The sequence below is a fragment of the Balaenoptera musculus genome, chromosome 6 (genome assembly GCF_009873245.2).
Source record: "Balaenoptera musculus isolate JJ_BM4_2016_0621 chromosome 6, mBalMus1.pri.v3, whole genome shotgun sequence".
Classification (NCBI taxonomy): Eukaryota; Metazoa; Chordata; class Mammalia; order Artiodactyla; family Balaenopteridae; genus Balaenoptera; species Balaenoptera musculus.
The window spans coordinates 115,533,001-115,557,788 of record NC_045790.1 but is presented as its reverse complement, the minus strand read 5'-3'; the positions used below and the strand labels follow the sequence as shown (position 1 = coordinate 115,557,788).

Below are 24,788 nucleotides of genomic sequence, written 5' to 3'. Positions count from 1 at the left end.
CCTGCGCCGCCTCCCCAAGCCGGGTTCCCCTTCCTCCCACCCACTCATCCTCTCGCCTCCCCGCCCACGGCCCCTGTACCTCTCATTGCCCCACATGCCCCTCATCACCCCCCAGCGCTCCCAAGCGCCCTTCCAGCTGCCCCTGGCCGCCCCCTCACCCCCCCAACACACACACAACGCCCCCCCCAGGAGCCACGCGCCTCGGCCGCGACTTCTCCCGCCCCACTTCGCGCACCTCCGGCGTTTCCACAGACGAGCCGGGCGAGGATTGGCCCCGAGCCGCGGGAAGTGCCCGCCCCCCGAGCCGCCGGCCAATGGGAGGAGGGGGCGGGCCCGAGGCAGGCGCCGGAAGCGGCCGAGCGACTAGGGGACGTCGCGACGCCGGGTCTCGAGCAGCTGCCGCGGAGCCGCCGGACGGACTGCCAGCCCCGCCTGCCCCGCCATGGCTGAGAGTGACTGGGACACGGTGACGGTGCTGCGCAAAAAGGGCCCCACGGCCGCCCAGGCCAAGTCCAAGCAGGTGCGGGCGCAGCGCGGGCCTCGGGGCCCAGGAGCGGCCGGGCGGGCGGGGCGGACGCGGGGTCGGGGGCGGGGAGGACGCGGGGCTGGGGGCGGGGAGTGGGGACTGGAGCGGGGACCGGGTGGGAGCGGAGCGGGGACAGGGGGCGGCGACGGGGCGGGGGCCAGGGGCAGGAGTGGGAGACAGGGGCGGGGTGGGGGTGGAAGGGTCCGGATGGTCTTAGGGCAATGATACAGGCCTGCGGGCGAGGCGCTGGACCTCTTGGTGGGGACAGGTACATAGGGACTGGAGGGGAGCAGGGCGAGGTTAGCGGGGTGGACCTCGGGGCGGAGATGGGGGATGGAGCGCAGATAGGTGGTGGGTCCAGGGAAGGGATGGGACAGGGGCACGGTTGCCTGGCACCCCCGCCCCAGGGTCTCCTTCCCGCTTCTGCGGGCTGCCGGGTGCCTGGCCAGTCTGCTGCCGCCTGTGGAGCCCACTGAAGCACATTGCCGGTCGTAGGGGGTCCCTGGCCCCAGGCTGAGGTGGCCTAGGACCCAGCATGCGGGTGGACCTTGCGTCCCCAACTTGCAAGGGTAGCCGGCACGCCCTGAGGGGTACGTGGGGCAGAAGGTTCCCTGGCTAGTCCATCAGGGGTTCGTCTGTGAGTCGGTGTGAGGGAAGAGGGGAAGGGCAGTTCAGTCCCCACCCCTGCTTGTTTCTACTCTCAGGCCGCCTTGGGCCAGCCTTAGACACGCAGTGCCAGGTCTGGGCCAGGACTAGCTTTGGCCCTGGTGACCAGCATCCGTTGACCTGCCCAGGACTTCTCAGTTAGTCAAAACCAAACTCACTCTCTTTTTTTTTTTTCCAAAGGAAACTTAATAGCCACAAGCTAGGAATCGTGTGAACAGCTCTAGAAAGCATCTGTGAACATGTCACACTGAGAATGTCGCACAGTCATGTCTCTGAGGTGTCAGAAGCTTCAAGAAATACATTACGTTAATATTCGGTGACTGTAGATCAAGGGGTGTCCCTGTCTTTGCTGATGTTTGGGACGGGGGCTGCAGGCTTTGCGCGACATACTGTCTTTTATTAGGAGTCGGATTGGCTGAGGAAGGCCAGACCAGGTCCTCACTTGACGTTCCTTCCTGCTTTTGCAGGAGAGTGTAGTAGAGAGGTAAATCTATTTCAAGTGTGGGTTTCTGAAAGGAATCCATTAGCACATTTTTTTCAGCAGCAAAGATGTGAGCTCTTTCTGTTTTCCTTAGCAGGAGTTTATTGAGAGTTGCCTGGATATTTGGTTGTAGAGGGATTTGTATAACAAGCTTTGGTTTAAACCCAGCATTTACTTGTCAGTCCTTGAAAAAGCATCAGGTACTAGGCACGTAGCACGGCGCTTAGGGGCATGAGCTCGGAGCTCATGGGCTCAAAAAGCACCAGGCATTAGCAGTGCGCTGACTGGCTGACAGCAGCCTAAACTGGTGTTTGCCAGATACTGCAACGCTAATTTTGACCGAAAAACACTTGCTAATTTTCTAGGCCATCTTAGCAGCTCAGAGACGAGGAGAAGATGTGGAGACTTCCAAGAAATGTAGGTACTCGTGCGTCCACTCGCGAAACCAGGGGGTGCTCTTGGGGTTCGTATCTGCAGATGCGTGAGTGCTGCCCCCGGGCTGTCAGCGTGGCTGCTGGCAGCTGAAGCCGCTGCAGAGCTGGGAGCCGTCAGAGATCTTGTCAGGGCAGCTGTGGCTGGCACAGGTCAGGAGGGATTGTTCTCCCTCCTTAGTCCACGGATTCTGGACTTTGTGCTCTTGGCCCCACTTTGGGTGGCCTGGCTTAGCACGTCACCCGGGGCACAGGGCGCCTCTCGGGCCTGGTTCCCGTTCTGAAACGGCTCTCCTTCGGCTTTGTTGCAAACCCTCTCCTCTGCTCTTGCCTCGCACCGGTCCAGGGGCCGCCGGCCAGAACAAACAGCATTCGATCACCAAGAACACAGCCAAGCTGGACCGGGAGACGGAGGAGCTGCACCACGACCGGGTGACCCTGGAGGTGGGCAAGGTGATCCAGCAGGGCCGGCAGAGCAAAGGGCTGACGCAGAAGGACCTGGCCACGGTGAGCGCAGCGGGTCCCCCCCTCCCAGGCCGTGGCCGGGCAGGCGGGAGGCGTGGGCTCCGCTTGCCTGGTGACTTGAGGGCTTCAGTTCGCTCTTGCCCTGGGAACCCTGAGGCCTCTGGGGGGGCCCCACGAGTTAGCTGTAACGTCCTGAGCTGCTGTCCGCTCAGGCCCTCGGCCTGCACACTGTCCCGGGGGGGCGGCGCCCGAGGCGTCTCACCTGGCTGTGTTCTAGTCCCCTAGCATCTCCTTCTGGAACTGATGTGTGCAAATACACTTTCTCTTTAGAAAATCAACGAAAAGCCACAGGTCATCGCGGACTATGAGAGTGGCCGGGCCATTCCTAACAACCAGGTTCTGGGCAAGATCGAGAGAGCCATCGGTGAGTGTCCTGCCATCCTTCAGTGGGTCTCGGCTGCCGCTGCCTGACCGGGCGCAGCACGGCCGCCCCTCCTGGGTGGGGTTGGTGAGGAGGGGCGCAGGAAGGCCCCTGGGGCCCCGGAATTCTCTGGAGCCTGAAGAAAATTCCCACGAGCGAGTAGTGTCTGGGCGCCTCCCCCTTTGGCATCTCCTCGAGCCCCCTGTGCTGTGGGCCTCGCTCTCCCTGCCCCGCCCCCAGCATTGGCGGCCGCGGGGCTCCCAGAGCGAGGAGGCCTAGTTCTGGGAAGGGGCGTCCTCTGTCCCCGCGAAGGTGGGCAGGCACGTGCTCTTCAGGGTCAGGCGTGGAATCTAGTGTGGTGGGCACCGTGCTCATCGGCGTCCCGCCCCTCCCCCCGCGCCCCCCCTCCCCGCCTCAGTGCAGCCTGGCAGCCCGCGCTCAGGGTCGGTGAGGGTGCCGCTGCCTGCTGCGGGCCAGCGGGTGGGGGTGCTGCGGCGCTGCCCTGTGCCTTGAAGATCCGGGGGGCGAGCTGCAGTGGTCATGGGCCGGTGGCTCTTTCAGGCCTCAAGCTCCGGGGGAGAGACATTGGGAAGCCGATCGAGAAGGGGCCGAGGGCGAAATGAACACAAAGCCTCGAAATCAGTGCGTTCCGGCTGATCTCGTCTGGCTGGTTCCCCTTGACCACCAGCGCCAGCGTGGGTCTCCTCACGCGGCTGTGCGGAACACAGGGCGATAGCCCTGCCCGGGAACCCCCTCTACCCGTACCTGCTGTCAAACTAACAAAACCTTGCGGAGTGTTTGCTTCTCCTGATTATTTTCCTCCCTGTCCCCGTCCCTCGCGTGGGGTGCAGAGCGCTGCCTTCCTCTCCCCCGGGGTCTGCCCCGGCACGGGTGCGGCTCCAGGGAGCTCGGAGGGGGACCACCGCGCACAGGGTGGGCGGCCGCCGTCTGGGAGAGAAGCTGCGTCTCCAGCCCGGCCCGTAGAGAAGCTAGTAAACATGTGTCGCCCTTCCTGCTGGTGCTGAATCCTTGCTGTCCAGTCTCGTCTCGTGCGCCCGCAGCTCCCCCTCCCTCTGGCCCACGGTGTGGCGAAGGGCTGTTTTCATGAAGCAGTGTGGGGGGAGTCTGAGGGCCAGGAAGGCCGCTCTGCAGGCTGTTCTTGTCACCTCTGCTGGGACAGTTAGTGGGCGTCCATCAGCTTCTTGGCACCAGACCCTGGCCCTCCCCTGGCACTGAGTCCCTGGTCACATCATTCCGTGCAGAGCCCAGTGGGCCGGGGTGGCAAGGTGGAGCCACCTGGGCTGGAGTCCAGGGAGCACCTGGCCGTGCACGTGTGGCCGTCACCCCCTGCCCCAGGACAGCCATGCCCGGGGGGTCTTCCAGACCTGTCGGGTGGTGTCTGAATCTCCCTCGTGGAAGATCAGAGCCTGGGACTGTCCCTAGGTCAGCAAGACTCGGCTCCATTTTATTAGATGAGGGTGGCATGTGGGCGGGGACCTTGACCATGGGAGGGTGGACACGGCGACCTTTATTTGGGACAGGGGACACAGGGCATTCCTCCTACAAGTTCAGCTCCATGCCACCTTGGACCCAGTGAAGTGTCTGCTCCTAAGTCTGTCACCAGCACCTCTGGGGATTTCTCTCTGTCTTAATCAGATGCAGAATCGCCCAGTGAGGCAGGGCCCCTGATGGGCCCTGGGTCACAGTTCCACTAGGTTGGCCGGAGGCTCGCTTGGCCTGGGGCAGGGGCTTCTCAGGGTCCTGCTGCGCCTCCCTCCTGGTGCCTGTAGCCCCTGGCGCCGTCTCCGTGGCCTGCCTGTTTCCAGTCTCCTGAGTCACTGAGGCACGTGGGAGGGGCCCCCAAGCACATACTCTTGGGCAGGTCGGGTTGGGTCTGGGGAGCCCGAGGAGCCCCCGCTTCCTGCTGACAGGCAGAGCAGGACATGCAGACTTCAACCTTGGCTGGCCAGCGGGGGTGTCCCTCGTGGGCCGGGGCACTTATCTCTGGGGTATGTAGGTGCAGCCCCTGTGAGGGTGAGGGATGCAGGGACTCGACGTGTCCTGGGGGGGTGGGGAAGGTGTTGGTCCCTGGGCCAGGTTGCTGAGGAAGGGGGGAGCTCAGGTGAGGAGCCAGGGTCTTCTCTGCGTCATCTACTGGTCGTTGGTGACCGATGCTGGCAGGGTGACATGGTCCTAGGAGGAAGGAGGAGCTCTGTGACCACCGGGCGGCGGTGGCCCCGCGTGCGGGAGGGTCCTGTTCACCGTCCAGCCGAGTGCAGGGCTCAGGGGCTCCTGCCCGCCGCCCCCCCAGGGCTCCTACCGCGTTGAAGAGAATGTTGTCAAAGCTGGGGGCCACAGCGTCCGTCTTGCCCCAGGAGGGGCAGCCCCCCTTCTTCTGCAGCCAGCGCCGTCCCGCAAGTCCAAGCAGCGCCAGCAGCACGAGGAGGAGGAGGGTGCCGCCAACCGCAGCTGGCACTGACGTGGCCACTGCTGTGTCTCCTGTGGGCGCAGGGCACGTGACCCGGGATCCGCGCCCTCCCTGTCAGCCCCATGCCCGGGCACGGCCGTCCCCACAGCCCTGAGGACTTCTGGGCCCCCCGCTAAAGGGGGGGCGCCAGTCGTGCCCACACAAGGCTCCCAGCTGAGGCCGGGCCCTGGCGGGCAGGCGGCTGCCGGCTGCAGAGCCGGGGGAGTCGTGGCCCCAGGCTAGAGCCCCACCCCGCCTTTGTCACGAATCAGCAGCAACCGCAAGTGCTCCAGCAAGAGGCTGGCTGTGGTCTCTGGCCTGACTGGGAGCGGGAGCACGGAGTGCAGAGGCCGGGGAGGGGCACCCCAGTCCTGAGGGAACAGGGACCAGGGGCGGCCCAGCCCGGGGTGGGGCACAGCGGGTGAGGGAGGGGATGGTGCAGGGCCCGGCCCGGTGGCGCTCCTGGTCTCTTGGGCCAGGAGCAGGCCGCTGGCAGCCACGTGGGCCGTGAACCACCGAAGCTGGTGGAGGCCCAGACCCGGAGCAGGGCTTACCCTGGCTGGGTGTAGGCAGCTGGCAGCGTTGCCCGGCCAGGTACTCAACATCATCCAGGGCAATGGGCCCCAGGGCCGGCTGGCCGCCCAGAGTGGCTTCAAACACGATCTAACCGGGAGGGAGAAGAGGCTGGGTGGACCCGAGGAGGAGGATGGCCCCTCCTGAGCTCCTGAGCCCCCCGAGGTCTCCCGGCTCTGGGCGGCCCGGCCTCACCTGGAACTCCGCGGTGCTGGCCACTTCCACCTGGCCTTCCAGCCACTGGCGCCGCAGGCGCCCGCCCGCGCCCCACACGGCCAGCTGACCCCGGGCGCTGCTCAGGAGTACCCTCAGCTCGCCCTTGTCTGAGAGCAGGGGGCCAGCGGTGTCAGGCCCCCGACCTGGCGGGAGGCGGGGCTGCCCCCGTGCCCGGTTCCCCCAGCACCCGTGCTGCCGGCCCGACTCACAGAAATGCTCAGGAAAGCCCATGTGGTACCAGAAGCGGAGGCAGGAGGCCTCGGTGGCGGGCAGTGGCTGGCTGCGCAGCCAGGCCGCTCGGCCCCCCGGGCCCAGCACGCCCGTTTCGAAGAGAGCAAAGTGGCCTGGGAACAAGAGAGGGTGCGGTGCCCCGCGGACCCGATGGAGCCGGCCCCCCCCCCCCCGACCTTCGGCCTCTGACCCTGGCGGGAGCCTGGCTGGGCTGGGCCGGTTGGCCTGGGCTGGGGTGAGTGAGGTTTGTGCCCGGGGGTGTGTATGGCTCTGGGGTCCCTTCCCGACTCAGACCCACCTGCCTCTGTGCCCAGGGTGTGGTCCACAGGGGGCTGGGGGTAGCGGGAGGGCGTGGCTCCACTGCTCCAGTCCCAGCTGTACCCGCCCAGGCCAGGCCAGGGCAGATGGTTCCAGCCACACAGACCAGCCTCGAAGTCACAGGAAGCTGCAAGGGACTTGGGCAATAAGCGGCGCTGCCCCCATCCCCGGGGCACCACCACTGCGGGGGGTAGAGGTCAGGCCAGGCGTCCTGGGGGAGGCACGGAGCTGGTACCGCCAGGAGCCAAGCAGGTCCCAGGGCCCGGCCACGGGCTCCCACCTGGCCGAGGGCAGGGCCCGTCCTGGAGGAGCAGGTCGTCCAGCGCGACGTAGGAGCGCTCCACGCCGGCGGCCACGGCCTCAAACACCACCTGGGCGGGCACAGGGCCGGGGGGCTCGCGTCTGGTCGGCACTGGACGGCCCGTGGGGGTGAGGAAGGCCCTCCACCCCTCTCACCCTCCAGGCCCGCTCAGCCTGCAAGTCCACGCTGCCCAGGCGCCAGGCAAACCCTCCGTGGGTGCTGATGCTGAGTACCTGCCTCCTCTCGGCCTCCTCCACGTGGACCCTCAGGGTGCCTGCCGCCCGAGCAGCCAGCCCCGGTCAGCAGCAGCGGGGCGGCTCCCCAACGGCCTCCACGTCGGGGCCTGAGGGGACCCACGACCCCTGCGCCCGGCAGCCCCTCACCTGGGTTGCGGAGGCTCAGGTGGTACCAGAAGGTCAGGCAGGCGGCCTGGGCCAGGGGCCTGTGCTCCTCCGAGATCAGGGAAGCCACGTGGCCACGGGGCAGGGCCTGCGGGCTCATGTCCACCACCATGTAGTGCCCTGGGGGGTGCCAGCGTCAGCCTGCCGGCCCCCCCTCGCCCCGCCCCTGCCCCCCAGCTCCCCACCCCCACCCCACCCCACGCCTCTGCCCCACCCCCTGCTGGCACCCTGAGCCGTCTCTGTGGTGTGGTCTGCAGGGGGGCCCCAGGCCGCCTGGCCCGTGGCGTTGGCCTGGCGTGTCCAGAGGCCCCGGCCCCCCGTGGAGAAGCCGCAGGCCGAGTCCTCGAAGGAGCAGCGCTTGGGGGCCCAGCAGGGCCCAGGCCGCACAGCCACGTCGTCCAGCGCCATGGTGCCGTGGTACCCGTCCCGGAGGCCCTCGAACAGCAGCTGGGGGGCAGCGGGGGGTCAGCTGGCTGGGGCCTTGCCCTGCCCACCACTGCCGGGCACCGGGCCTCACCTGATACTTGGCGCTGGAGTCCTGCGGGTGGTGGAGGGTGGCCTGGGCCTCATGCCAGCGGTTGCCGTGGGTGCCAGAACGCGACCACAGGTGCCTTTCTCTCTCTCCTTCTCGCCTCATCGCCAGGCGCAGAGTCCCTAGGGGGAGGCGGGGTTTGGAGGGGACAAGAGCCCGACTCCTGCTTCTCACCCCCTCTAGAGCCCCGAGGGTCCCGGAGACAGAACTTGGGGCCCCCCGTGGGCCTCCACTGTGGTCCCGCCCAGCACGGGGTCTCACCGGTCTGGGGCCCGTAGAGGTGATACCAGAAGGAGAGGCACTCCTGAGCGGCCGCAGGTGTCTGGGGCCAGGTGAGCAGGTGGGCACCGGGGCCCTGGGCTGGGGGTTCCGTGGGGTCTAGGAGCATGAAGTGGCCTGCAGGCGGGCCATGGGGCTGAGCCGCAGAGACGCCAGGCTGGGGACACTCAGCCCAGCGCTCCCCTCTGCCCCCTGGGAGTCCGGTCTGGGAGCCCCCCAGGGTACGAGAGGCCGCTCCGAGTCTGAGAGCTGCCCCCGGGTCGGGGCGCCCCGCCTCACCTTGGCCCGTGGTGTGGTCGTACCCAGGGCCACGGCTCTTGACCCGGTGCCAGTGGGCATCTGTGAGGTGGCCGGTGTGCCAGCCGCAGGTGCCCCGCTCAAAGTTACAGGAGATCTCTGGGGGTGAGGCACTGGGGGGTCAGCAGCCCCTGCACCCCTCCTGAGCCCCGAGAGGGTGGGAGAGACTTGCTCCCGGACTGGGGACTCCCGGGGGTCCCTCGAGGAGGCCTGGGTGGGAGGCCCCTGGGTGGGGACTGGGCCACGGTGGTCACCTTTCTCGGTGACCGTCGCAGGGCTGCAGTCCTTCAGGGTCACGCTGTCCACCCCCACGCCCTGCTGGCCAGGGCCGTCCAGGTCCAGCAGCCCAACGAACTCCAGCTTCACGGGGGCGTGGGGGACGGGCCGGTGAGTCAGGGCCGGCTCCGCGTGCCCACCCCCCGCCCCAGGCTGCCCTCCTCACCCGGAAGGGCCGGTGGCGAGCCCCGAGAAGGACCGTGTCCACCTTCCAGCCCCCGGAGCTGCTGCCCGCGGCCTGCCACACCAGCTCACGGCTGCTGCCCTCCACCACGACCAGCTCCAGGAAGCCTGGTAAAGGGTCACTGTGGGCCGGCCCGCCCCGCCCCCGCCCCAGGGCTGGGCAGAGGGCCTGGAGGGACAGCGGTACCTTGGGGGTGACTCTGAAAATAGTAAGCCATGTGGAGTTCACAGCGGGGGCCAGAGGGGCCCAGGGTGGGTGTGAGGACGCGGGCCTGCTCTGCCAGCTGCCCCCAGGCCCTCTGCACAGACAGGAAGTGCCCTGGGGAAGAGTGGGCCTCTCAGAGCTGATCTCTGAGAACCGGGGACACCCCCCAATTCAGAGACCCTCCCCGGTGAAAAGAGGCAGAGCGGGGACCCTTGTGTGGGTGCAGTTTCAAGGCAGGCTGCAGGCTGCCCTGGGCGGGGCACTCGGGCCTCACCAGCGGCCCCGCTGGCGTCCGTGCCAGGGCTCCCGCTGTCCTGGGCCGGGAGACGCACCCACTGCAGCCGCCCCACGCTGGCATCCTCCCAGCCCCCGGCCGAGGGGGACTCGAAGTCCGTGGTGCCTGCAATGGCAGCCGGTGTGAACGGCCCCGCCCACCGCTGCGAGCGGGGCGGGTCTGGGGGAAGGGAGGTGAGGGCTCCCCCCACCCAGCTCCGCCTCTTACCGCATTCCTGCTCGTCCTCGCCCCCAGGGCACTGCTGCTGGAAGTCACACAGCTGCTCGGGGGGGACACACAGGTCCCCACAAAAGAGATGTCCGGGCTCGCAGAAATTCCAGGGCTGCAGGCTGGACAGCTGGGACCGGGGACCTGGAGCCCAGAGCCCAGGAGGTGGGCCAGCCACCTCTGTGGGGGCAGAGCAGGAATCAGGCAGGCGGGCGGGGCCTGTGCTTCTCCTCACGGGGGGCCGGGGGGGGGCAGGGGGGCGCCCAGCAGGCTCACCTGGGACTGGTTTGCAGTGGTCAGACAGGATGAGGTCATCCAGGCCCACGACGCCCCCCGGGCCCGTCTGCCCGGCCAGGAGGATCTGAGGGCAGAGGTGGCTCTGTCATCCCTGGGTCTGCTCCCTCGAGCCCTCTCCCCACAACCCACACCTCGTACTTGTCTATCGCTGGACGCCCCCTCCCATCACCACCCCAGCTCTGCAGGAGGGGCCTCGGCAGGCAGCCCCTCCTCCGCTCTGGCTTGCCTTCCTGCTGAGACAGCGGAGGGGCCCAGACCGGACTCCCTGAGGGGCCCCTGGACCTCCCCACGTCCCTGCATGATGCTGCCCTTGCCACCCTCACCCGAAAGGGGTGCTCGCTCTGGATGTCAACGCGGTCTCGGACCCAGGCGGCCCCCATTTCCCCGTGGCGCCTGCGCAGCAGGACAGCGGCCTGGGGGGCGCCAGGGCTCCGCGTCTGCAGGAACACCTGGAGGCAGCCGGCCTCGGACCCGTGCAGGTAGTGATAGAAGGTGAGCTGGAAGGGGAGCGAGCATGTCAGGGGAGGCTCTCCAGGGCCCAGGCGATCAGGGTGGCCACCTGTGTCCCCCACCCGCCTCACCGAGCAGTTCCGGGGGGCCGAGGCCTGGAACTCGGGGCTGGAGAGGATGGCTGGGGCGCTGGGCTCGGCCACGGACACCAGGAAGGAGCCTGGGGAGACAGCAGGCGTGAGCCGGGGTGGCCGGGGTGCTGTGGCCGAGCGTGGCCCGGGTGGCAGATGGGGTCCCCGGGGGGCCTCACCCTGTGCGCTGTTCCGGCTGTGGTCACGGTGCGGCCAGGCGGGGTGCTGCAGGCCGCCCGCACTGCGGTTCCGGGCCCAGCCCTCTGAGTGGTTCCACAGGCCCAGGCCCCTCTCAAAATCGGTGGCCGTGTGGTCGTCTAGGGCGGGAAGCGGGGCTCCGGCTACCACGCGGGGCCTCTTCCCTGGGCCCCCCGCCTCCCCGGGCCTGCGCTGATGGCCTCAGCTCCAGGTGGACATGAGTTGCCTCACCCCCAGAAGGACCGTGCCAAGGGACAGCCCCCGCCCCTGGCCCCGCCAGCCCCGGCTCACTGCAGGTGGGCGTGTCCTCATCTGAACGGTCCCCGCAGTTGTCCTCTCCGTCGCACAGCTGGTGGGGCTCCACGCAGGCCTTGTTCTGGCAATGGTGATGCCCCAGGGGGCAGTGCGCCTGCGGGGCTAGGGTGGGGGAGGGTTAACCCATCACCCCACCCCAAGGCTCCGGGGCAGGGCAGTTGGGGAGAGGCTCAAGGCCGGAATGAGGGGACCACGGGCTCCTGCTAACCCCTCCCCCACCCAGGTGTGCGTTCGCGGCCTGGGGACCTTACTGGGCAGCCCACAGCTCCAGAAGGCCACGTCATCCAAGGCCACAGCACCCCTGCGGGTGGCGTTTCGGGTGGCAGAAAAGGTCACCTGAAGAGAGCGAGGTCCCTGGGATCTCAGGCAGAGCTCAGACCCTCCCCGCTGCCCCCACTATCGGGACCGTCCCCGTCTCACCCTGAAGTCACCCTGGATGCGGCCGGTGGGCACCACCAGCTCCTGCCAGCCTGGGACCCAGGGCCCCGAGCTCTGCCACAGGGTCAGTGTCTCTGCACCGTGGGTCAGCTCCAGCCGCAGCTCGGCCACACCTGCAGTGGGGCGTCCCAGGCATCTCAGGCCCCGGGACCTCCCCCAGCCTGGTGGCCCCTGCCCCAGGGCCCCTGCCCGTCCCTTCCTGGGGGCGCCCTCCCGCCTCTGCGGCAGCTCCCCTTCCTTTCCCGGTCCCTCCCCTTGGGACCCGCACGCGGGGCGCACGGTCCTGGGCCAGCTCCCCTTCCTTTCCCGGTCCCTCCCCTTGGGACCCGCACGCGGGGCGCACGGTCCTGGGCCAGCTCCCCTTCCTTTCCCGGTCCCTCCCCTTGGGACCCGCACGCGGGGCGCACGGTCCTGGGCCCGCACCTCCAGAGGCCACGTGGTACCAGAGGCTCAGCTCGCAGGAGGGGGCTGCCTCGTGCAGGGTGGGGGAGCGCAGCGCTGCGGTGGCTGCCTGTCTCCCACGGTGTGTGCCAGCAGCCGCGTACCAGCCTGGCCGGGCCAAGAGGTCAGGAGACCGGGCGGGAAGCACAGAGGGGAGGGCTGGTGTGGAGACCCGCCCAGGCCTCACCGAGGTCAGTGCCCAGAGTGTGGTCCGAGCGCGGCCCTGGACCCTCCGGCGCGGCCCCTGCCCTGTCTCGGAGCCAGCTGTAGCCTGAGGTGCTGATGTCCCGCCAGCCACAGGAGTCCTGCTCGAAGTCGCAGGCGAAGGGGGCGCCCAGGGTGGGTGAGGCCCCGTGGTAACCTGGAGGGCAGGTGGTCAGGTGGGGTGCCTGCAAGCGCCGGCCCCGCCCGCTCCCTGCCCGGCCCCGGCTCACCGCACTGGGCCTCGTCAGGGCAGCCCCTGCAGTCACACACGAAGTTGCACACGGCCTCGCGGGGGGCTCTGCAGCGGCTGGGGACCCAGGCCCAGCCTGGGGACCTTGCTGCCAGCAGAGAGACAGCCAGGTGGCCTGGGGTAGGGAGACCCCACATCCCAGTTTGCCTGGGACTGTTCCATGGCCCAGAAACTGCTCAGACTCGGGCATCCCAGGACATAGGTCACCCTGCTTTGGGGTCCAGGCCAGGAAGTCATGCAGGGAGGGGGCTGGGTCTGTGTCTGGGGGCCTGGAACCCAGAGAACTGCCACCTGGGGGGTCCCTGTCAGGGCCAAGCAGAGAATGACTGAACCTGGAGAGGCTGGCTGCGTGTCAGGATGGGGGGTGGTGCGTGGGCGAGCGAGGGACCAAGGACCCCTGATGTGGGACACTCCCTGGGGAAGAGAACAGGAGCCCAGCAAGAAACCGGAGGGGCTGCCAGCAGGGAGCCCCCTCAAGGGGATGCATCAACGGGTGGCCCAGGCCCCCCAAAGCTCTGTCCAGGTCAAGAGTGGCTGACTACGATCTGCTTGCAGGGCCCTCTCACCTTGGAGCCCAGGTGGAGACTGAGGCCAGGGAGAGCAGCACGCTTCCCCGGCGGGGCCATCCCCAGGACCCCAAGGCCTCGCCTGCGTCCCCCACCGCAGGCCGTCCAGGGCCTGCAGCCCTCCTTCTCTGTAGGCCCAGCACCCGAGCCCCCGGACATTGCTGCTTCGGGAACCAGGCCCGACGACTCACCCAGGAGCAGGACCAAGGCGGGCAGGAGGTGGCCGGGCAGAGACATGGTCAGGCCAGAGGGAGGGAGACCAAGGGGCAGCGTGTACACCGGCCAGCCTGGTGCGGACTCTGCCTGGTTCTCAGCCCGAGGCCCCACAGGCTGACTCTACTTTAATTGGAGAGCGGGGCTCAGCCCCATCTGTACCTGCGGCCCCTCACCTGGCCCCGCCCTGCGCTGACAAGGACGGGCGCCCGGCTGTAAAAGCATCCAGGAGAGGGGCCCCTGGCCTAGGTGGGCTCCCACCTGCCTGGCTCCTTCAGGCCAAAGGTCAGGCTCCGACCATCATGCCCACTGCTGCCCAGCCCTGCCGGGTGGAGGCCCCACTGGAGACAGCACCGAGTGACACCGGCCTCGGCCGCTTCTCCTGGGGTCTGTCCCCACACCTGCTGGGAATTCAACTCAGCCTGGCCCAGGTTGCCAGTAGGAAACCAGCTTGTGCAAACCCCACACCCAGCCCCTGAGTTCCCCGCATGGGGAGGGGGCAGCCCCAACAACCCGGGACGTTGGCCTTCTCCGTAACTCAGCCTGTGGGTTCCTCTTCGCTTGCTCACTTACAAACGATGACCAGACTGTTCGTCAACAAGTGTCCTGAACAGTGTGGGCTGGACGCTGCCAGGCACAGAGTTCAGAGGAGCCTAGAGACTCTGGGGCTTGTGGCACCGACTCCTGTGGAGGACTTGGAGCCAGGCTCCACCCACAGTTTACTACCATGCGGCCTGGGGAGCTTGTCTCACCTGATCCTCAGTTTCCTCATCTTTATTTTAAAATTTATTTATTGGCCGCGTCAGGTCTTAGTTGCGGCACGTGGGATCTTTTGTTGTGGTGCGCGGGCTCAGTAGTTGCGGTGCGTGGGCTTAGCTGTCCTGCGGCACGTGGGATCTTAGTTCCCTAACCCCTGGTCGAACCCGCATTCCCTGCATTGCAAGACGGATTCTTAACCACTGGACCACCAGGGAAGTCTTTCGTTTTCACACGCAGTCGCAATGGCGCCTGCCTGGAGAGGCTCCCATGAGGGTGCTGGAGGCCCACAGGAGGCTGGCACAGCAGGACCACAGCCTCGGCGAGGGGCACCTCCGCTCCCCACAGCCCTGTGCGAGAGAAGGGTCCTGGGAGAGGGGCTCCCAGCTCCGAGTCTGAAGCCCTGCCTGTTTACTTGGAGCGGAGCCTGTGGCTGCGGCGCAGTGCTGTGGGACCTGACCTTGGAGTCAAGGGGTCGTAGACTGCCTGACTCGTGACCTCAGTTGGCAGCCGGCCAGGAGGGTGGTTGCTGGCGCCTGCCCTCCCCGCACACTGGGATGGGTCCCCACCTCGGCAGGCCCGAGGGACTCAGCCCTAGCTCCTTGCGTAAGGGCTCATCAGGCCTCCTCCCAGATGTCCTTGGGGATAGCAGGTGCGTGGAGAAGCAATCAGGCCATAAACGGGGGCATCAGCCCAGGGGCCCCCTTATCAGGCCCCAAAGGGCTGAGTGTGCACTGCCACTCCCTGGGCCCCCAGGGGTGGAGCGGGGTGAGGGGCAGCCAGGAGTGACCCGCTGCCCCCACTCTAGTCGGGGGTACAGAGAGGTGACCTAGGAACAAAGAAGCCAAGACACACAGCATTCAGGGACCAGCGGAGGTGACGATGCTTTTAATTCTCCCCAGAGAGGTAACCCCAGGCACCGAGGCCTAGCCAGGGTGGCAAAGCGCCAGGGGGTGCAGCCCAGCCTCTTGGGAGGCGGCCTGGAGAGCAGAGTTCCGAGTGGGCCTCAGTAGCCGTCGTCGGCCCAGGTGACCTCGTAGTCAGGGTACCTGGCTTTGATCTTCTCAGTGGAGATGGAGTGCTGGGCGCGACCGTAACCCTGAAGGGAGAAGGCAGCTCTCACAGCCCGGTCCTGGCTCTGGGCGCCCGGTCAGCAGGGACACCAGGGGACAGCTCGGGAGGGGGCTGTCATCCCCTCCGACCACCCCAGGGCGCTCTCCTGTGGAAGCGTGGCCACCAGGGTGAGCAGATCTTGAGGGAGGTTCCTCTAGCTGGAGGCCCAGACCCCTGTAGGTGCCCCCGTGTATCTGCTGGTAGCTTGGTGAAGGGAGGGGCAGGGGCCTCTCAGTTTCACCCCAGCACTGATGGCCTCAAAGCACTAAAGGATGACAGCCAGTCAGGCCTTTTGGACCAGGAACAGCACGCAGCCCGCCAGAGCAGAGGAGCAGGGGGTGGCTCCCTCCCACCCTGTGTGTTTCTTGTGTCATGCCACATGAGAAATGGGGAGCCTACAGGCCCTGGATGGAGGGTTCTGCCGCTGAGAAGGGCCGGAAAACTCTGAGCACCCCAGGTCAGGCAGCTTGGAGGGCCAGGTCTCCCCAAGCTAGGACTGGGGCCCTCGGCCCACCCAGGCCCGAGGCTGTGGGCTCACCATGGAGTAGCCGTACACGTGGATCTTCTTGTCCTGGCTCTGGTGGGAGATGCGCCCGCCCCCCAGGCACTCGCAGTCATAGCCTTTCTTCTGCATCTCGGCTGATACCTTGTCGTAGATGTCCGCTGGGATAGGAAGGGGGGCTCAGCACGAGCCCTGGCTGCCCTTGGAGGCTGAAGGGGTCTGAAGCCTCGCTCTGAGCAGCTCCCTCCCCAGGAGAGGAGACCCTCTGGGACGGGATGAAAGGCAGGAGGGGGTGCACCCAGGCAGGGGCGCTGGGACTAGGAGGGAGGAGTCGGGCCATGGCAGCTCCTTGTCTCCAGGACCATCTGGATACTCCAGACTCTGGGTACTCCACGCTCCTCTGGGCCAGCCAGAGATGAAACCGGGAACAGGATCACCTCCCACTACGCCCCTCGGCCCCGCCCACAGCCGTGGCTAGTCCCGCCCACAGACGCCGGAGACCCCGCCCACAGACGCCGGAGACCCCCGCCCCCTGGCCCTCCGCCCCGCCCTCACCGTGGTACTCAGCCCACTTGTAGCCACGCACGATCTCTTTGCTCTCCCCGGCCGGGGCCCCGGAGGGCGGCACCGCGTGGACTCGAATCAGCACATACTTGAAGACGCCGTCGGAGTCGATGTCCACGTCGGGGATCTGGGGGAGGTCCGCCGCCGTCATGTTCCCGGAGCGCGCTCACCCCCTGCGGCCCGCGGCCCTTCCCCCACGCGACCCAGGGCTGCGCCAACAGTGCGGGAGGCGGGGCCTGGGAGCCCCTGACCAATCCCGCGGGGTCATGCTGCCCGAGCCTAGTGCCTCAGCCAACCACGCGGCCAACCCGCGGCACAGACTGGCCAATCGCGATCCAGCTCCTTGCAGCCTGGACACCACGCCGGCTCCGCTTAAAGAGGAACTTGGAACCGGGAGTAGGTGGTGACTCAATCCAGCCCACGGAAAAGTTCCTTTCCAGGGGGCTCGGGGGTGGGGGGGCGGGGTGACAGGCCCCTTTGGTGGGGGTTAGGAGGCCCATGAGGCCCAAGGGACGCGCGCCGGCCCTGACCCCCTCCCCCACCGTGACCGAAGGCCTCCCTCCCCCACACCGCTCCCGCTGTCCGCTCCCACTGTCCCTTGGCTTCCCTCCGGGTTTCCCCCCCTGTGCCCGAGGGCCTCCCTCCCCCGTTCCCCACCGAGTCCGAGGGCCTCTCTCTCCTGCTTCCCACCCCGCGTTGCTCCATGGTGTCCCACCCCGGTTTCCGAAGGCCGTTCCCCCCACGCCTCCGAAAGTCACCGTCCCGCGTGCTACCCACTGCCCCGCACAAAAAATGAGGCAGCAATGGCTACATTCGAGTTTTATTTTCCTTGGTTCGAAAGCGCTCGCCCTCTGGAAATAATCCCGGTCCAGGGTCCTTCCTGGAGGGCCGGCCCTCAGGCGTGGGGCAGAAGGCGGAGGCACCCGGGCGGGGGGCGCGGCGGCCAGTTTGGGAGGCCGCGAAGGCGGGTGGGGCAAGCGGGGCGCGTGGCCGGTGCAAATGCGCGGAGCCGAGGCAGGCGCACAGGCATTTAGGGGAGGGAGGAATGAGGGGAGATGGGCGCGGGTGCACGGTCAGGGGCGAGGGCCGGGAAGAGAGGCGGGGGTTGGGGGGGGGTCCACAATGGGCCCCCAGGAGGGCCCCACCTGGCCCCAGTGGGGGGTGGGGGCTACAGGAGGGCTCTTCCGGGCTCCCGGCCTCACCCCCTCTCCAGGTCACTCGCCATCCTTGGAGCCCGGGCCAGGGCCAGCGGGCACCCCGGGGGAGGGCGGGGAACGAAGGACACTCGAGCGTGCGCTCCCGAGGGCCGGAGCCGGGCCCCCTGGCCGCACCACAGGGCACGGCTAGAGCGAGCGCTCGGGGGCATTTGTTTAATCGCGCCCCCACCCCTCCGGTGGACCACCGCCCTGGCGAACCTGCTCCCATCCACGCTTTCCCCACCCTGCTCCAAACTGGGAACGCCCCTCTTCTTTGATCCTCCCTGCGCGACGGCCTCCTCGGCCCCTCCCGCAAATCCATCCTGTGTACCTGCTTCCTGCCTCCCTATGTGGTTAGGGCCTGCGCTGCCGTTTGCACCCCGGGTCTGCCCTGGCACACGCCTAGGGCCATCCTGTCGGGTGACGGCAGGCAGCCCGACTCACGCCCAGCCAGGTCTCAGGTCTGGCCAGCGCCCCTACCCATACGTCCTCTCTGCTTCCCCCGCCCAGGACTCCCTTCCCTCTGGCTGGGTGTCTTGCGCCTTGGCTGAGGACCCCCGAGTACCCCTTCACTGCTGCTTGCCCAACCCTTGCAGCAGGGCGGGCAGCGCCGTCAGTTTGCCAAGGTCCGGCACAGCAGGGGCGGGGGCCGGCGGAGACGCCACGCGCAGGTCCCCGCCGGCCCTGCCCATCAGGCCAGGACGTGCTTGGGATGCGGACACACCGAGGCCAATCAGGGTGTCCTCTAGAGAGGAAAGGCCTCTGAGCAGGACGCATCCCAGACCACAGGAGGCGGGTGGGGAGGGTGTTTAAAGGGACGGGACTAGGCTTTGGTCGACTCGGGCTCCTGGACCAGGGCGAGCCGGGGTTGGAGAGGTTCCAGGGAGGCCCTGCAGACGGACAGGGGTCGGACGAACCGGATATGCGCGGTGGGATCTGCAGCAGTGACCCCTCTGCGTAAAGGCAGGGCGGGCTGTTCCTCAGACCCACCCCGCCTCCCAGCGGGGAGCACCAAGCGGCCGAGGACCGGCCTCTGGAGACGCCCGACGGCGAGCTGGGGGAGAGGGAGCTGGGCGGGACTGGTCTGGGGGTGGGGGGGAAGGGGGTTCGCAGGAAGGCGGAGGGAAAGGCGGAGCCTGTGGAGAATGCAATGGGGCGGAGCTTTTGGCGAGCTGGGCGGGGACTGGTGAGCTCGGGGCGGGGCCTGAGTGGACTGGGCGGGCCCCGGGCGCGCCCCCGCGGCTCACATAATGTCATCCAACAGGTTGGCACTGGCCACCCAGTCTAGCGCGCGTGGCTCGGAGGCGGCCATGATCATGCACATGAAGGGGCGGCCTGTGCGCCGGTCCGTGGGGTAGATGGTGGTGGGTGTGAAGCGCCGGTTGGCTTCGACGAACTCGCAGAGCTGCTCGTAGACGCGCGGGAACTCGTGGCGTAGGAAGACGCCGCGCAGCCGCAGCTCTCGCTGGATGTGGATGAAGGCCACCTCGCGTGCTCGCCGGCCCGCCTCGCCGTCCTGGTCCAGGCCCGCGGTGCCGGGCGGCGGCGTCAGGATCAACGTCTCCATGTCGGGTTCGCGGCCCCGTGCCGGGGGCGGCCGTGCCGGGCTGCCGGCCGCCAGAGCCACTTTGGCGAACTTGCGCACCGTGGGTCCAGGGCTGCGCGGCGCGGGAGCTGGCCTGGCAGGGGCGCCGGGTAGCGCAGCGCCGGGGCCCACGGCCACGGATACGCTGAGCAGGAAGCACTCCGCCGGCTCGTAGAGGCGCCCGGCGGCCGCCAGCTCCCGAGCATAGCTGCCCAGTGGCGCCGCGTGTGTGGCCAGCTCGCGCAGCGACAGGTAGGTGGGCGACAGCAGCAGCCCCTCGAGGCCGAAGCGCAGGAAGTTGTCTGCGGAGCCGGGACTCGGGAAGCCCAGGAAGAGCACGCCGCGGCCGCGCGACAAGAAGCCGACGCGCGCGATGCGCGAGAAGGCGCGGTGCACTGGGCCGCTGTCGCGGCAGAACTGCAACACGTGGCGGCACACGCTGCCCACGCGGCCGTACACGCAGCGCGCCTTGTGCGCGCCCCAGTCCTCGCGGCGGCAGAGGCGCGAGCAGTAGTAGGTGTAGCAGCTGTGGCAGGACTTGAAGTAGAGGCAGGCGTTGAACATGGTCTCGGTGCGCCCGCAGCGCACGTTGGAGCACGTCATCAGGTCGTCCTCGTCGGCGCTGGGCTCGGGGGACGCGTCGGCCGCCTGCCCCGGGCCCGCGGGCTCCTCAGCGCTGCCGGCAGACAGGGGAGGCGAGCGCGGCGCCCGCGTCGGGACCCCGGCGCCCGAGGACCGCGAGTCTAGCAGGCGCCGCAGCTGGCGGCCCAGGCCGTCGGACGCGGGCTCGGGCGCTTGGCCGGCTGGAGGCCGCGAGTCGATGACCAGGTCAGTGATGAGCTCGTCCAGCTGTTCGAGGCTGCGCTGGCGGCCAGAGGCGGGGCCGTCGGGGGCGGCGGGCGGAGGCGGCCGCGGGCGGCTCCCCGGCAGCTCCCAGCTCCTGGCGCTCGGGCGCTCAGCCGCGCGCAGGTCGTTGTCGGTGATGGTGATCTCCGGCGTGACGTACCAGTTTCGGGCCAGGCCCTCGCCCATACGGCCCTTCTCCGACAGCGACGTCTCGGACAGCGACAGCGCCGCGTAGCGTCTGGGCGAGGTGGACAGGTTCACTATGACGGGCGGGCGCCGGCCTTCGGGGGATGTGCCCCGCGGGTCCTGTGCCTCGCGCCCCAGCAGGTTCTCGTAGCTACGGCCGCGGCCCAGTGGGTCTTCGCGGCGCGGCGCGGGCGCCAGGATGTTGTCCCAGGAGCGCGAGTAGTGGCGGCTGTCGGTCGCTAGCCGGGGTGGGCTGGTGCCGGTGCCGCCGTGCCACGAGGCGAGCAACGGGCCGGGGTCCGGGGGAGGCGCCACCTGCAGGGTGCGGTAAGGCCTCGGGCCCCAGTCGCCCCAGGCCGGGCTGCCGCGCGGGTGTGGGTAAGTCCGCGTCAGGGCGTCTCGACTGCGGTACCGCCCGAAGTCCTCAGTGTAAAAGGGGCGGGCGGCGGGGTGAGCCCGGGGCTCCTCGGGGGCGTAGCGGGGGCCGCAGGGCGGGCCGTAGGCTCGCGGGGCCTCCCCGTAGTAGGAACGGGAGGGTGGTTCTTGGACGGGGAAGGTGCGAACTTCCCCCGCATAGTAGACGCCCCCGCGTCTTGGACTGGGCCCGGGTGGCTCTTCGGACAGAAAGGGCCTGGGGTAGTAGCTGTCGAAGGGCGGTCCAGGGCTGGCCATGAAGCCACCGGGGTGGCCCTCGGGTTCCTCGGTGTAGAAGAATTGGGTGGGGCCCGGCGGGGTGGTGAAGGGCAGACTCCGGCGCTCCGCGTGGTCCCGGGACCCGGGAAGCGGCCCATCGCAGTACAGCGCCCGGGGGTCGGCGCAGTACGAGTCACTGGGGGTGGGGGTGAGCGAGAGCCCCACGTGGCGAGGCCCGGGCACCGTGAGGCCGTGGAGCTGCGGGGCGGCGCGGGGCCAGGGAGCGGTCTCGGTCGGCCCGCAGGGTCTCGAGCCCCGGGCGGCATGCTGCAGCACCGCGTCGTCGGGCTTGACGTCCAGGCGGCAGCGGACGTGGGGGGCCGGCCCCGCGGGTGGCTCGGCCGGCGCACAGCGGTTGGCGGCGGCGCACAGGGGCGCCATGCGGCCCGGGCCGCCCCGCTGAGGCTGCAGCTTGATGGGGTGCAGCTCGTTGGCGAGCGCGCGCAGCGCGGGGTACGCGGGCTCCCGGCGGGGCGATGCGTCGGCCGGCGCCGCCCGCTGGGCCTCCCGGCCTCGGCGCGGCGGCACAGGCGGTGAGGCGGGCGCGGCCGCCAGGCCCGGGGCCGCACGGGGTGCGCTCTTCGAGCGGGCGCGGCGCCGGGGCTCGCCGTCGCGGGATCGGGCGCGCGGCGCGGCGGGCTCCGGAGGCGGCGGCTCCGGACGGGCCTCCATGGCCTCCCCGTCCAGTGTCTCCAGGAAATCGAAACTGCGGCAGTGGCGCTTGTTGAAAGGCGCGGGCGCAGCAGGCCGGGCCATTGGGCGCTCACATGGCGGGGGCCTCGACACGGGCCCCGGGGCCGCCACCTTGATGTCCTGGTACACGGTCGACACCAGCAGGTCCGGCGGGTCCGTGCGGGTCATCTTAAAAGAGGTCTCCAGGCTGCAGCTCACTCGGCCTTTCGGGGCTTTCGCCCTGAGGGGAGACGCGGGTCAGGGCAGCCCCTCTGTAGCCCAGGCCCTGCTAACCCCCAGCGCTGGCCCGGCTTACCTGGGGCACAGTGGGCGGGGCAGCCCTGGCCGCGGGCCTTGGCCGAGGCCGCAGGCACTTGCTCCATGCTGGCGTCAGAAGCACCTGCAGGGGGAACCCAGCTGTCCAGCCACGCAGGTCCTGCCCCCTCATCCAGACCATCCTTTCTGGGCCACTTTCTGTTGGGATGAGGCGGGTCAGCCAGAACGGGGATGTCATTGCAGTGGTTCCCGAACGTCTGCGCCCACTAGTGACCACTGGGCAGGCTTGGGTAGACCCCTTTCCTGGGACAGGCCAGCAGCGGGGTAGGAAGAGTGGGGGTGTGATCCCAGGACCACCACCGTGGTGCCCACTGCTGGAGCAACTGTGTACTCATTTGGGGCCTTCACAGACTTCTTTATAGATGTTGGCTCCACAGAGCAGGTGGCTGAAGCCCCTTCCTTAAGACCCAGTGCAGAGCGAGCCCTCCACTGCTGCAGTCTGAGGTCCCGACCCCAGCCTTAAGCAGCTCCGCTCACAGTCACCTGAGCCTCCCGCCCCACCTGCTGGCTAGGCTGGACGTGCAGTCCTCCCCCAGCGCTGTGTCAGGCCCCAGGTCCTGAAGTGGCCCCATCGGGTCCAGGCATGGCATCTCGGCTCGTGGACTTGCCGGCCCCACCCTCAACTCTCCGTGTGGCCCAGGCCAGAGTAATGCTTCCAAAGATCATAGTGGACCCTAAAGCTCCCTTTCCTTTGCAGAAACATCCTCTGACTCTCCCTCATCTTGGGGTGGCAAAACCCACTAAGATCTTTGGGGCTGTCGTGAAAAGCCCAGGAGAGCGACCCCCCATCTTTGCAGTGAGTGCATTGCAGCCGGAAACCGGGCCCTGGTTGCAGGACCACGTGGGGGCTTGTGAGCCAGGAGCTCAAGGCTGCCCCTGGGTCCCTGAGCAAAGCACCAGGCCAGGAGGCTGCCAGCCGGGGAAGCAGGGCAGTGGGTGGGTAAAGCCCCCGCCGCCCCCGATTCTCAGGCAGGCCCTCCCCACAGCAGCTCTGGAAGGCTCCATGGAAACCTGAGGTTCCATGCCCCCGCATGCAGGCTGAGCTGGGGTCCAGCCCTCTGTACCAGGCTCACGTTCAGACCTGAGCCACCGGCTTCACTGGGTACCCAGAGCCTGGACAGGCTGGGAGGAGCTCAGTGGTACAGGGACCCACTTCCTCACACAGTCTGGGGGAGCACGCTCCAGGGTGAGCTGGGGAAAGCGGGGAGCTGGGTCCTCACCTGGTAGGACCTCTGGTCTGGTTGACCCTCTGTGTCCCAGGTGTGCCAGGGGCTTCCTGCCGGCAGGGCTGCCCTCCTGGGTCAAGGCCACCCGGGCCCAGTGCCTGCCCCCCATCTCAGCCTCAGGCGCACCCCAACTGCCCCTGGTTTGCAGGACCACCCCTTCCCACTCCCTTCCATCTTAAAGCTAGGCCGGAATTGGGGGCTGGATGACGGGGCGTGAGGCTCCGCCCCAGGGAGGTGACAGCCCGGCCTTAGTGCTGCTGTGATGAGCTAGACTGGGCGACACCCCTGCCCGTGGGGATGGGATAGTCCGCCCTCGCCGGGGTCCTAGGCCTAATGAGCCCGGCGGGTGGCCTCCCCGCCAAGCAGCCCGGCCCCTGCCCGGAGCGCCCGGGTGGGGACCGGCGTCCTCCAGGGGCGGCACCCCCATCCTTGCGGGTGCCGCACCTGCGAAAGACCCGCGGGGCAGCGGCCTCGACCCCTTACCTGGGCGGTGCTCCCCCACCTTGCCCGGTGGGCTGCGCAGGCCCGGCGAGCTCTGCTGTCCCCCGCACTGCCGCCGCGTCCCCGGCACCAGCAGAAGCTTCCAGGCAGCGGCGCGAGGCCGCCGGGCCGCTCAGTGCTGCCCCCGATGGCGGCTGGCAGGACTGCACTTAAAGGGGCCGCGCCGTGGGCCTGGGACGCGTGTGCCCTGCTGGCTCCAGGTTGGGGCTGTGGCTGGGCGTGGGGTGACGGGCTCTCTGCAGCCTCAAGGGCAGGCCTGGGGTCTAACTAGGGGACCCGGGTCCAGGGAGCACCTGGCCGGTCCTGCCAGCCCCCATCTCCAGGACACCTGCCCAAGGGCAGCTGGTGGCCTGGCAGGCCTTGGAGCGGAAGCCTGGAGGAGGCCCAAGCCCTGGCCCACACAGCGGACAGCTCCCGGAACTCACGCCTCGGTTCAGTCCGGGCAGGAGCAGATGGGCGGCTCCCCGCCCTGCTGGCCTCTGTGCTGCGGTGCTGGAGGTGCCAAGCCCTCCCCAGGTACCTGGGGCCAGATGGGCACCACCTGAGTGCCCGCAGCCTCCTGTTCCCAGGGTCCAGCTTCCCCAGGCGAAGGCACGCTCTCGCGCTCCCCGCCTCCAATGTCCAGAGGCTGCCGCTGCCCTGGGCAGCTCTGCACACCCATGAACTGCATGGTGACATCCTCCCTCCAGGCCCCTCCCACACAAGATGCTGAGCAGGAAATATTCTAGCTTGGCAGAGGGGCAGGCCACCGATGCCCTTGGCCCCGAAGGCCGGGACCTGCCACACTGTGGGTCCATTAGCTGAGGGGCCCTGGGCAAGCTTCAGGTCAGTGTGGTCCCTGCGTTAGCGGGTACTACAGGGACAGTCGACCTCACAAACTCTGGGCTAAAGGGAGCCCCTAAGGTATCTGGGGCCCAGCCCCCAACACCTGCCCAGTGACCGATGGCCCGCTGCCTCCTGGGTGCGAAGCTCTCTAGGCACAGGAACTGGGGAGGGGGAGGCCCGGCCACCAGGCCCCGCTACCGCCTGCAAAGGACTAGCCTGCATGCCCCCCGAGGGAGCAGTTCTCAGGGCACCTGTGGGGGTGGGGGCGGGGCAGGGCCCTGCTGACAGCTGGCAGGGAGCGGCCTGTGGGGTTGGGGTTGGGTGTCAGGTGGGAGCAGGGACACACAGCTGCCCTCAGAGGGCTGGACCGGGCACACAGGATGGTGGCCGTGCTGGTCCCACCTGGATAGGGCATGGCACGCGTAGGGCTGGGCCTGCTTGAGGCTTCCTACCCCCAAAGGCAGTCATCTCTCAGGGAAAAAGGGCTCTGTGGCCTGAAGGTAGGGAGCTCAG

At 68.4% G+C, this 24,788-nt stretch overlaps 4 protein-coding genes across 6 annotated transcripts; 1 reads left to right on the top strand and 3 right to left on the bottom strand.

Annotated features, from left to right (window-relative positions):
• The first annotated feature begins 340 nt into the window (after positions 1–340).
• EDF1 (endothelial differentiation related factor 1) lies at positions 341–4,004 on the top strand. Its single transcript, XM_036856843.1, has 5 exons — positions 341–520; positions 2,039–2,090; positions 2,451–2,611; positions 2,900–2,993; positions 3,552–4,004. The coding sequence occupies exons 1-5, from the start codon at positions 443–445 to the stop codon at positions 3,611–3,613; spliced, it is 447 nt and encodes a 148-aa protein (XP_036712738.1). The 5' UTR covers positions 341–442; the 3' UTR covers positions 3,614–4,004.
• Positions 4,005–4,942: 938 nt separating this feature from the next.
• On the bottom strand, positions 4,943–14,024 carry MAMDC4 (MAM domain containing 4). The gene is made up of 27 exons (XM_036854246.1): positions 13,253–14,024; positions 12,476–12,583; positions 12,229–12,402; positions 12,024–12,149; positions 11,583–11,713; positions 11,414–11,498; positions 11,139–11,264; positions 10,829–10,966; positions 10,650–10,738; positions 10,392–10,565; positions 10,007–10,132; positions 9,772–9,901; positions 9,544–9,669; positions 9,252–9,383; positions 8,588–8,704; positions 8,291–8,425; positions 8,015–8,151; positions 7,725–7,944; positions 7,480–7,617; positions 7,252–7,370; positions 7,076–7,166; positions 6,776–6,922; positions 6,456–6,590; positions 6,226–6,353; positions 6,012–6,120; positions 5,311–5,489; positions 4,943–5,183 (listed from the first exon to the last, which is right to left on the bottom strand). The coding sequence occupies exons 1-27, from the start codon at positions 13,296–13,298 to the stop codon at positions 5,142–5,144; spliced, it is 3,408 nt and encodes a 1,135-aa protein (XP_036710141.1). The 5' UTR covers positions 13,299–14,024; the 3' UTR covers positions 4,943–5,141.
• An 865-nt stretch (positions 14,025–14,889) lies between these two features.
• Positions 14,890–16,437, bottom strand: PHPT1 (phosphohistidine phosphatase 1). The gene is made up of 3 exons (XM_036855643.1): positions 16,201–16,437; positions 15,682–15,806; positions 14,890–15,129 (listed from the first exon to the last, which is right to left on the bottom strand). The coding sequence occupies exons 1-3, from the start codon at positions 16,358–16,360 to the stop codon at positions 15,037–15,039; spliced, it is 378 nt and encodes a 125-aa protein (XP_036711538.1). The 5' UTR covers positions 16,361–16,437; the 3' UTR covers positions 14,890–15,036.
• A 580-nt stretch (positions 16,438–17,017) lies between these two features.
• On the bottom strand, positions 17,018–24,771 carry AJM1 (apical junction component 1 homolog). 3 transcript variants are annotated; one of them, XM_036854516.1, is made up of 3 exons: positions 23,433–24,771; positions 21,704–21,861; positions 17,018–21,628 (listed from the first exon to the last, which is right to left on the bottom strand). In XM_036854516.1, the coding sequence occupies exon 3, from the start codon at positions 21,574–21,576 to the stop codon at positions 18,649–18,651; it is 2,928 nt and encodes a 975-aa protein (XP_036710411.1). In that variant the 5' UTR covers positions 21,577–21,628; positions 21,704–21,861; positions 23,433–24,771; the 3' UTR covers positions 17,018–18,648. The 3 variants fall into 3 exon arrangements, with proteins under 3 accessions (XP_036710411.1, XP_036710413.1, XP_036710412.1); XM_036854518.1 differs by having other exon boundaries at positions 21,704–21,787; XM_036854517.1 differs by lacking the exon at positions 23,433–24,771 and adding an exon at positions 22,944–23,419.
• Positions 24,772–24,788: the final 17 nt, after the last annotated feature.

Coding starts and splice junctions, on each gene's coding strand:
- EDF1 (XM_036856843.1), top strand. CDS start 443: ATGGCTGAGAGTGACTGGGACACGGTGACGGTGCTGCGCAAAAAGGGC. Junction 521..2,038: donor CCCAGGCCAAGTCCAAGCAG/GTGCGGGCGCAG, acceptor CTAATTTTCTAG/GCCATCTTAGCAGCTCAGAG. Junction 2,091..2,450: donor TGTGGAGACTTCCAAGAAAT/GTAGGTACTCGT, acceptor GCACCGGTCCAG/GGGCCGCCGGCCAGAACAAA.
- MAMDC4 (XM_036854246.1), bottom strand. CDS start 13,298: ATGTCTCTGCCCGGCCACCTCCTGCCCGCCTTGGTCCTGCTCCTGG. Junction 6,354..6,455: donor GGGCTTTCCTGAGCATTTCT/GTGAGTCGGGCC, acceptor CCCTGCTCTCAG/ACAAGGGCGAGCTGAGGGTA. Junction 5,184..5,310: donor ACAACATTCTCTTCAACGCG/GTAGGAGCCCTG, acceptor CCTTCCTCCTAG/GACCATGTCACCCTGCCAGC.
- PHPT1 (XM_036855643.1), bottom strand. CDS start 16,360: ATGACGGCGGCGGACCTCCCCCAGATCCCCGACGTGGACATCGACTCC. Junction 15,807..16,200: donor CAAGTGGGCTGAGTACCACG/GTGAGGGCGGGG, acceptor TTCCTATCCCAG/CGGACATCTACGACAAGGTA. Junction 15,130..15,681: donor ACGTGTACGGCTACTCCATG/GTGAGCCCACAG, acceptor TTCTCCCTTCAG/GGTTACGGTCGCGCCCAGCA.
- AJM1 (XM_036854516.1), bottom strand. CDS start 21,576: ATGACCCGCACGGACCCGCCGGACCTGCTGGTGTCGACCGTGTACCAG.